The sequence below is a fragment of the Nicotiana tabacum genome, chromosome 5 (genome assembly GCF_000715075.1).
Source record: "Nicotiana tabacum cultivar K326 chromosome 5, ASM71507v2, whole genome shotgun sequence".
Lineage (NCBI taxonomy): Eukaryota > Viridiplantae > Streptophyta > Magnoliopsida > Solanales > Solanaceae > Nicotiana > Nicotiana tabacum.
This window is the reverse complement of record NC_134084.1, coordinates 144,267,231-144,276,256: the sequence shown is the minus strand read 5'-3', so window position 1 is coordinate 144,276,256 and position 9,026 is coordinate 144,267,231. Positions and strand designations below refer to the sequence as shown.

Below are 9,026 nucleotides of genomic sequence, written 5' to 3'. Positions count from 1 at the left end.
AACCCTGTGTTTCATGACCGCTCCAAACACATTGATGTTAATATTCATTATATTCGTGAAAAAGTTGCTCAAGGGGATCTTGTTGTTCGATATGTGTCAACTCGGTTACAGTTTGCAGATATTTTCACAAAGGGTTTACCATCATCTCAGTTCAGCTTCTTACGTGACAATTTGTCTGTCATGTCTGCCAGTCCAGATTGAGGGGGCGTATTAGGACTCTAAGAGTTTATCTCATATTTGTAGTTATCCCATATATGTGATGGACTCTTAATACTTATCTTTGTAGGTGATATACTTATCCCAATGTATGTATCCATATCATATAAATACAAGTAACAGTGGCTCTCTAATTACTGATCCATTTAATGAAATCTATCAATTACTACCACCGATTTAATATATAGAGGAGATAAAATTCGAATGAAATCTTTTCCCCCCTCTGTGTTGTTTATCTTTTTATAATTTGTTTGACCTAGAACATTGTATTTTTATTTTTGATTTTCCATTGATGTATTATTTTTACTTGATAATAATTGTTTTCAAAAGGTTATTTGTTCTCTTCTATTTCTCTAATTTGGTGGATGCGTTTTTATTTCAATGGTCCATTCATGTATTTTTTTTGCTGCTCACTACCGTTTTCAATTGTGTTCTCTTCTTCTTCGGTTCATTTTTTTTGGGACCTAGAAGTGGTTAGATCATCTAAATCACTAAACCATATTTTCTCAAAGTTGATTGTTCTTTTTCAAATATTTAAAATTCTTTTTTAATTGCAATATCTAATATCAAGTATAAACCTTTCATAATCTAATATATATCGGTATTTAAGTAATATGTCTTTATTTTACCCAAAATAAAATATATTTATTATGCTTTTTAGAAGATAGATGCATGAACTAAGCAAATCATCGAATTTGAAGTTATTTTATCCAATTTATACATCTTGCAGCACAGCTAAAAAGTTCTAAATTATTAAAGTGTTGCAAACACTCTGTGTAACTTTCGTGTCAATTGAGTTGCAATAGGGGGAAAAAGCAAAAGAAAGGAAGGGAAAGAAAATGTATAGGGAAAAATATTACAAAAGAGATACGGTAGGGGAAAAAGAAAATATAGGAAGAGAAGAAAAGAAAAAATAAGAACAATATATTAAAGTTTAATGTAACAGAGTAGGAAAAAAATATTTTAATGAAAGACATGCCGTAAAAAATAAATTTTTAACTTTTTTATGTAGAAAGCAAATACACTTCCTACATGGAATCATGAAATGTCTACTTTTATGAGCACACGAATATGTCTAGCGCAAAGTTTAATACTTGAAACGTGTTGCCAAGTTGAGGTGTTGTTTATATAGTATTCTTCTGTTTACATTTAAGACAACGAGAATGTTACGAAAGTATTAAGTATTTAACTCGAATAAAAAGAAATTGAATACTTAAAAGGAAAAAAGTTAGATACTTAAAATAAATTTATAGCAGAAATTAAAAATAATGCTTTTAAATTTGTTCAAGACTAAAATATTCGTATAGCAGAAAATATTATTTAGGTTTTCGCGCGAACATATATACTAGTGTGTTAATAAAACAGGTATCAGTTACTTAATTATAATAACGAATCTGCGCACTTACAAAGACAACAGAGCAATTAATTTACACAAGGCAAGTTCACAAGCCAAAAATGCTTAATTACTTGTAACATTGAACAAAATTGTGACTAATTTTGGTTTGTCTAATCTAAATGGTACCAAAATTGCCTGTTTCACATCATAGACATTTGAAGCTAAAAGGCATAGTGAAGTTGAACTTGAGACTCTAGCTCTTTTGACTTAGTTAAGTGTTAAAAGAGATTGGTCGGTCGACTAGCTTTCAATGGCATCCCAAAATTTTGATAGATCCTGATTTCCCCTCCCGAGGTTGCGGTCACAATAACCATGCCCCATGCTGTTGCTTGGACAGCGACATTTCCTTGATTGTTACTACCATCAAACCTACTAGAAGAAGATATAGAAGGTGAATCGCCATCTCTGATCGATGGAGAACTTGACGAAAATGATTCACTAGCACCAACTCCAGGATCTGTTGGAGAGTCTTGAGCCGAGTCCTCATCTTGACTACTTTGAATTTTCTCCACTGCGCTGTTTTTCCTGGCCGGTAGAGGTGGTAAATGCCTCTTGCTATTTGCACCAGCCGAGTTGTCTTCCCTCGTAGGAGATCCATTGGTAGGATGTGGTGGTGGCGGGGAACGTTTTGAATGCCTTTTCGATTGTGTCTGATCTACAAGTGGTGGTTGATTTTTTATACTGCCAGGCCACGGTATGGCAACTGAAACATCTTTACATTGGAAATACTCATAAGTTTGAACATTGATTAGACTTTTCGATTTACCACTTGCAGTTTTAGGTGGTTCTCTTTTCCATATATAGACCTGAGAGTCTTCACTTGCACTTATGATATACTTCCCATCTTGACTGAATGAAGCTGAAATTTGACTGCTTGTATTCCGGAAACCTGAGGTTCAGCAAATAGATCCACAATTTATGAAATGAACGAATGTAATTCAAGCTCTTAAACGATTATATCTTTTAGAAAGTACCTCTAAATTTATAGGTCATGTCTGATCCATCAAAAATTCTGATACGCGAATCAGCTGAAGTTACAAGCACTTCTGTTGAACTCCCTGGAGCAAACTGGACATCAACAAGTTCAGTTTTTAAATAGATCTCCTAATATTCAAGATCGCCGCCTAAGAGTGGTAGATATAGAAAAGAGAAATACCTGAAAACCAGTGACCTTTTTGGCTAGGGACTTCTTCTTGGGTTCGAGTTCAATGTTTTCCTTCTGTTCCAGTTTGCATTCTAAATCACAAACGCGTTGGAAGTTAACAGTTGCATTCCTCTGAAAATTATCACTAGAATAAATGATTCTGTGTGATGATTTACTTACCAGAGGCGCTGTACATGCGACAGCTTCCTTTATGTGAGCCAATTAAAGCACCCTTTAGGTAAAGAAAAGCAAAATATCAGTGGTACTGTTTACCTCTAATATGACTAGAATTGCGGGGGAAGTGGTTTGGCATGTTTGAAACCAGTAAAAGTTGGGGCTATACATACCTGGCCATCAGGAGTGTAGCAAGTAGCAGTAACCATTTCATGAAGATCTGTCCAGTCCACAACTTTCCTATCAGATACATTCCAAACTCGGACTTTTCCATCCAGTGAACCGCTGATGAAGTGATCGTCATCTACTGGATTGAAGTGTATGCAGGTTACTGCCGCACAGAGATTCATCAGTTGTCAAAACATGTGATGGTAATTTTAATATGGCCTTGATTGAGTAGCTACAATGTAGTAAGACGGTATCTCACCATAATCGTTGTGCGCAAACATTTTTAAGCAGCTCTGAGTTTCAATATCCCATAACCTCACTGTCTTGTCCATTGAAGATGAAAGAAGCAGCTGCATCAAAATTTCATTTATCATGTCATAGTAAACATGAAGGGAGCCTTGGCGTAACTGGTAAAGTTGTTGTCATGTGACCGGGAGGTCACGGGTTCGAGCCGTGGAAACAACCTCTTGCAGAAATGCAGGGTAAGGCTGCTTACAATAGACTCTTGTGGTCCAGCTCATCCTCAGACCCCGCGTATAGCTGGAGGTTAGTGCACTAGGTTGCCCTTTTCATGTCATAGTAAACATCAAATTAGTAAACTGATTAAGTACATGAAAACTGACCTGAGATTTTGACCAAGAAAGGTCCAGGACATCGTCCTGATGACCATTGAGACTGCATATTGGTTTTTCGGAGAGTGCAAAAACAGTTTCTGGTACATTTACATAGTCTGGAAGTGAGTTGCCCTTCTTCTTATTAGAAGTCTTCCCCTTCTTCTTATGTGTGATTACTGGCAGGGGCGGACGGTCTGAATTACTTCCAGCCGTTGGATGAACAGGTGTGTCACTAACAGAATTCGGATCATCGGATGGTTTTGTAGACATAACATCACATTCTTGTACTTCCCATACATGAATTACCCTGTCTTCTCCTGCAGTTGCTAAGTAACGTGCGTCCGTGCTGAATCTTATTGTCCATATAGATCCCTCATGAGCCTGAATTTCTTGACACAATTGCAAAGCTGTAAAATCTTTGTAAATCTTTCCTTGTTGGCGGACTTTAATCCATTGTGAGGAATTCTTGTTTTGTTTCTGTTCCACTGGTGCAGGTTGTTCGAATTCTTTATCAGTTATTAATCCACTCATACTATTTGCAACTCCTTTTATGTTCTTTAAAAGAGCAACTCCTGTTTTCTTGCTATATCTGAAACTCTTATTGAGGTATGCATTTACGTTTAGTTTCCTTTCATCGTTTGTTGAAACATTTGCGCGGCGCATCAGTTCCTTAACAACAGGAGAGTATCCAACAGATTTCTCAAATTCCTCCATTGAAAGTTGCTTTCCAGTTTGTAAATCACTGAGCTTATTCCACATTCCCTCTTCATTTGACTCTTTAACAATGAATTCTTTTCCAGTGTCAAGATTTTTTATCAAGAAAAATGAAGCAAATCCCAAATCAGTACATCCATTTGGCAATGTGGATGATGGCATATTCTCACTGCCATTTTGTGGTGGTGAAGATTTACTTGTGGTGCCCTTTTTGGGCTGCGCCATTACAGCAGAATTTGCGTATTGGCATATTCTTGTGGTTGGTGCCAAAACTCCTGAAAATGTCCTGGTGAGACGTTGTTTAGAAACGTCGCCAATTAGTTGTTCTTTCCTTTTCTTGGTAGTTACAGAGAAAAATTGTATGTCACCATCTGATCTCGACCTGAGCAGCAAAATTGGTGGCGAATTCGAAGGCTCAGGCTCAGGCTCAGGCTCTGGCTCCTCCTGTTTTAGTTCTTCTTTAGAAGAAATATTAACTTTTGTTTTAGAATCTTTGCATGTATCAACTTTTCTTGAAATGGCTCGTATAACTTTTGCACTAGTCAACTTGAGGAGTTCTTTATTGCTTGTCAACCCCATTCCCTGGAGTAAGCGTTTTCGACGCTCTTTAACGTCTCCAGGCTCAGCCATCCACATGCCGTAATCTTCCATGACAATGGGAGGAGGATTGTTGATTGTTGTTTTCTCCATATCAAGGCCTCGGATTTTTTTGATAGAAGCCGAGGCCGAGAAAGAATGTCGACTATCCTCAAACTCAACCTCATCATCTGATCCCGAGGACGCCAAGTCCTGGGGAACGACCGAGGAAAGACGGTCAGAGGACTCGAAGAAGTGATCATCATCATCATCTTCTCCGAGTCCATCCCAGTTAATAGTCAGCGTCCTGCGATACATTGTAGCACATTGCCAATTAGGAAAATCCAATGGAGGATCAAATGGAAAACGGCATGTTTAGATGGGGATTTTTGGGTTGATTTTTGTGTTGTTGTTTTGTTTGTTTGTTTGTTCGTCATAGAAATTGCTAAGGAGAAGAGAGTGGTAGAGAAGTGGAAGAGAGAAAAACAAGGAAAGTAAGACTGTTATGTTTGTGTTTAGGAAATTGGATGGATTGTGAAGAGGGAAAGGAAGTGGTCAATGGAGGGTCTCTTAGTTCCCATTACTCTCATCGCCTCCCCTCACGTCTAAGTATTTTAATCCCTCCAATCCCTTTATTAAGAAAATCTTTTTATAACATTAATTATGGGTGTTCATGGTTCGATTTGGATCGATTTTTTCCTAAAAGGAAATCAACCTAGATAAGTCGATTTGTCAAATATTAGAACCAAACTAAAGCAATTTAGTTGGGTTTTTTTATCAATTCAGTTTATGTCATGTTTTAGGTTTTTTCGGTTATTTATCGATTTTTTTTTTTAAAATATGAGATATAACTACCAAACACATATTCCAACGACTACACTTTCAATGTAACACTTCAATTGCTCTTTGAAAACTCTATCATTTACCAATATATGTTGATGATAATTGAATCAAATGGTGATGAATAATTTAAAGACTCAATTAAAAATAGATTATTTTTAACATGAACAGAATCTTGTACTTGAAAAAAGAAAACTATCAATCAAACTAGAATGTAAAGGCAAAAGAGTAGATTATTATAATAGTAAAGAACTAGACTAAGAGCGCAAATGATAAACATGTACCATAAAATTTTAGAAACTTTATATAAAAACACACACACACATATATATATATATATATATATATATATATATATATATATATATATATATATATATATATATATATATATATATATATATATATATATATATATATATATATATATATATATATATATATATATATATATATATATATGTGTGTGTGTGTGTGTGTGTGTGTGTGTGTGTGTAACAATAAATTTTAAATAGCTACTTCTATAGTCAGTTTGGTTCGATTTTTTCAGTTATTTTTTTATTTAATCAAAATCAAACCAAATTTGATCGGTTTTTAAAATTCAAAATAAAAGCTAAACCAAACCAAAAAAGTTTTTGCTTTTTTGATCGATTTGGTGTAAGGCCCCGTAAGTTTTTAACCAAGAACTCGAGATTTGTGGTGCCGAGGTAGGCTAATGTGTAGGGCCCCGTGAATTTCTATAGCTAATTCGAGCAATTTCGATCTTAGGAATACAATTTAATTTAGACCTGAACTACATGAGAAATTACTGGAGTGGATGAAGTTATTTGGATACTTGGGGATAATTATTTTATTAATCTTTGAGTGTTGCAATAACGGGGAACACTTGGACGCTAATTTCAAAGCAATAAAACTAAAGAAAATATAGTGAACTATCTCCCCATAGCACAACTACATAGGGAAGTAGAAATTATAGCAAACCAGTGAGCTAAAGCCTTATAGCACAGCTATAGCACCAGTGGAAAAATATTGTACCTGGGCCTATTAATACCTGAGCTGAGAGAGAGAAAAATAAAAGAATTTCAAGACTAGGGCTTTTCTTTCCATCATCCATCCGGCCAAGGCTTCCAATACACACTAAAGATGAGTTTTAAGGTGTGTTTTGATGATGATTTCACTTCTTAATCACTAGTTACAATAAGGGTTTGATTAGATTCCATAGGATTTCTTCAAAATCTCAAGAATAACCCAAAAGTTTTCTTTCAAGATTTGGTCTACAAGAGGTAATCTTTTACCCTTAAACCTACATGCATGGATTATTAGTGAATAGATAAGTAAGAAATAAGTACTAGCACTTATGAGATGCTAATTGGATCCCATAAGTGCTTAGACTAGTTATTGGGTGTTGTAGAGATTTTGTAATAAGTTAATTGGTAAAATTTGATGGATGTGAGTTCATTGATGATTATAATGGTGATAAGAAGGTAGTTAGTGGACAACGGATATTGTGGTATCTCTTATTGGAGGGAAGGAGGGATTGTTGGATGAAGAAACACCATTACTAGAGGTAGTTGAATGCTATGCACTCTAGGTGTTTGATAAAATGCCAAAATAATCTAAAACCTGGAAATTTTTACTAATATTGGTCTAATTGAATTATATTGATGTAGATTGAAGTTGTAAGAGTAGTGGGAGGTTTTAGTATCACCAAAGAGCTCCATCAAGGTATGTTGGCTACACTTCTCTTATAGAATCAAGTTCTATGATGTTCTCGTAAGATTCAAGTATGATTGGCTCAAGTTCCTAATTCCCATATTCCGAGCCACTCTGAGTATATTCAGGTATTTCAAATAATCATTGTGTTGAAAATTATATGCTCAAAATGTGTTCCATTTTCTCTTCGTAGTATGATCTTCTTCCAGAATGTATTCAAGTATGGATTTAGGATCATAATATTACGACTTCAATTCATGTTTCAAATGCAAGTTTATTATGCTTAATTTTGGAAAGACAACTCAATGTGCTTAATACTTCTATTGTTCATATACATACTAAAAATCTTGATTTCAAATTCTTTTATAGTTGATAACCTATAATGATGCTCGAAAGTGAAATAAGTGAATATGCGATATAATATGAGGCCATCGTACCAAGAATGAAAATTACACTTGTGACCAAAAGTTCCAATGAAATAAAAACAATGTGTGAAAGATTATGAAATGAGTTGTAGCTTCATTATATAATAAATATTTTGGGAGTATCTTTTAGTCACCGAGAGAGGTTAGTTTGAATTGACCTAACCCCGAAACTACACGTGCCAGTGTAGGAGTGATTGAGGGGTAAATACCCATGATTGATGTGTTGAGATTATTTTTCTAATTGGGATGAGATTGATGTGATAAGATTATTCCCCTTAATTGGGATGAAATGATTGCTAGCAGAATGTGATGTCGACCCACACGGCATTGTGGTGAGACAGCTTAGCCAATCGGGCCGAAGTCGAACATCATGCCCCGCACATGGTGGTGTTAGGGGGCCGATCGGACCGAGATCGGACTCCGTGCTAAAAGCACAATGGTGTATCGGTACTAATGATCTACCAACTTAATAATATTGATATTCACGTGAAATATTATCTTTCTCGTAACTTGATGCTTTATCATTGTTTGAGGTTCTTATTGATTCTATGTTTTTTTCCTTGTATTGTTTCTCGACTCATTAAGAGGGTATTTAGTTTTACATACTAGTACTATTCCATATGTACTAACGTCTCTTTTTGCCGGAGGTACTGCATCTTTAATGAATGCAGGTGGTTCCATAGCAAGCAGCATCGATCAATAATAGCGGTACACTCTCTTCTCAGTTGACTTGGTGAAGTACCACTTGATATCGAGGTCTTGTATCTTTTGTTCCTTATATACAATGTTTTGAGGTATAGCTGGGGCCTTGTTGCCGGCACCATCATGTTACTCATTTATATCCATTAGAGGCTCCGTAGACATAATGTGGATTGCATTTTAATTTTTGAAAAGTCAAACTAGAAATGTTATATATGTGTTACATGTTTCCACTCCTAAACTATGAATGTGTAATGTATTTTGAGAATTTCACAAAAGAAGTTCTAGATCGAGCGATAGAGCTGATTGTTAGATTGATCCTTCTTTAAATCGTGCATTGTTCTAAT

At 35.4% G+C, this 9,026-nt stretch overlaps 1 protein-coding gene across 1 annotated transcript; it reads right to left on the bottom strand.

Annotated features, from left to right (window-relative positions):
* Nucleotides 1-1,657: 1,657 nt before the first annotated feature.
* Nucleotides 1,658-5,435, bottom strand: LOC107799267 (uncharacterized). Its single transcript, XM_016622360.2, has 7 exons — nucleotides 3,722-5,435; nucleotides 3,358-3,448; nucleotides 3,104-3,261; nucleotides 2,937-2,988; nucleotides 2,769-2,848; nucleotides 2,587-2,680; nucleotides 1,658-2,501 (listed from the first exon to the last, which is right to left on the bottom strand). Exons 1-7 carry the CDS (start codon nucleotides 5,318-5,320, stop codon nucleotides 1,831-1,833), a joined length of 2,745 nt encoding a protein of 914 aa, XP_016477846.1. The 5' UTR covers nucleotides 5,321-5,435; the 3' UTR covers nucleotides 1,658-1,830.
* Between the last annotated feature and the right edge of the window lie 3,591 nt (nucleotides 5,436-9,026).

Excerpts from the sequence above, each read along its gene's own strand:
- LOC107799267 (XM_016622360.2), bottom strand. The coding sequence starts at position 5,320 with ATGTATCGCAGGACGCTGACTATTAACTGGGATGGACTCGGAGAAGAT. Across the intron at positions 2,849-2,936 it reads TCGCATGTACAGCGCCTCTG|AATGCAAACTGGAACAGAAG; the intron begins GTAAGTAAATCA and ends TTTGTGATTTAG. Across the intron at positions 2,502-2,586 it reads CATGACCTATAAATTTAGAG|GTTTCCGGAATACAAGCAGT; the intron begins GTACTTTCTAAA and ends GCTGAACCTCAG.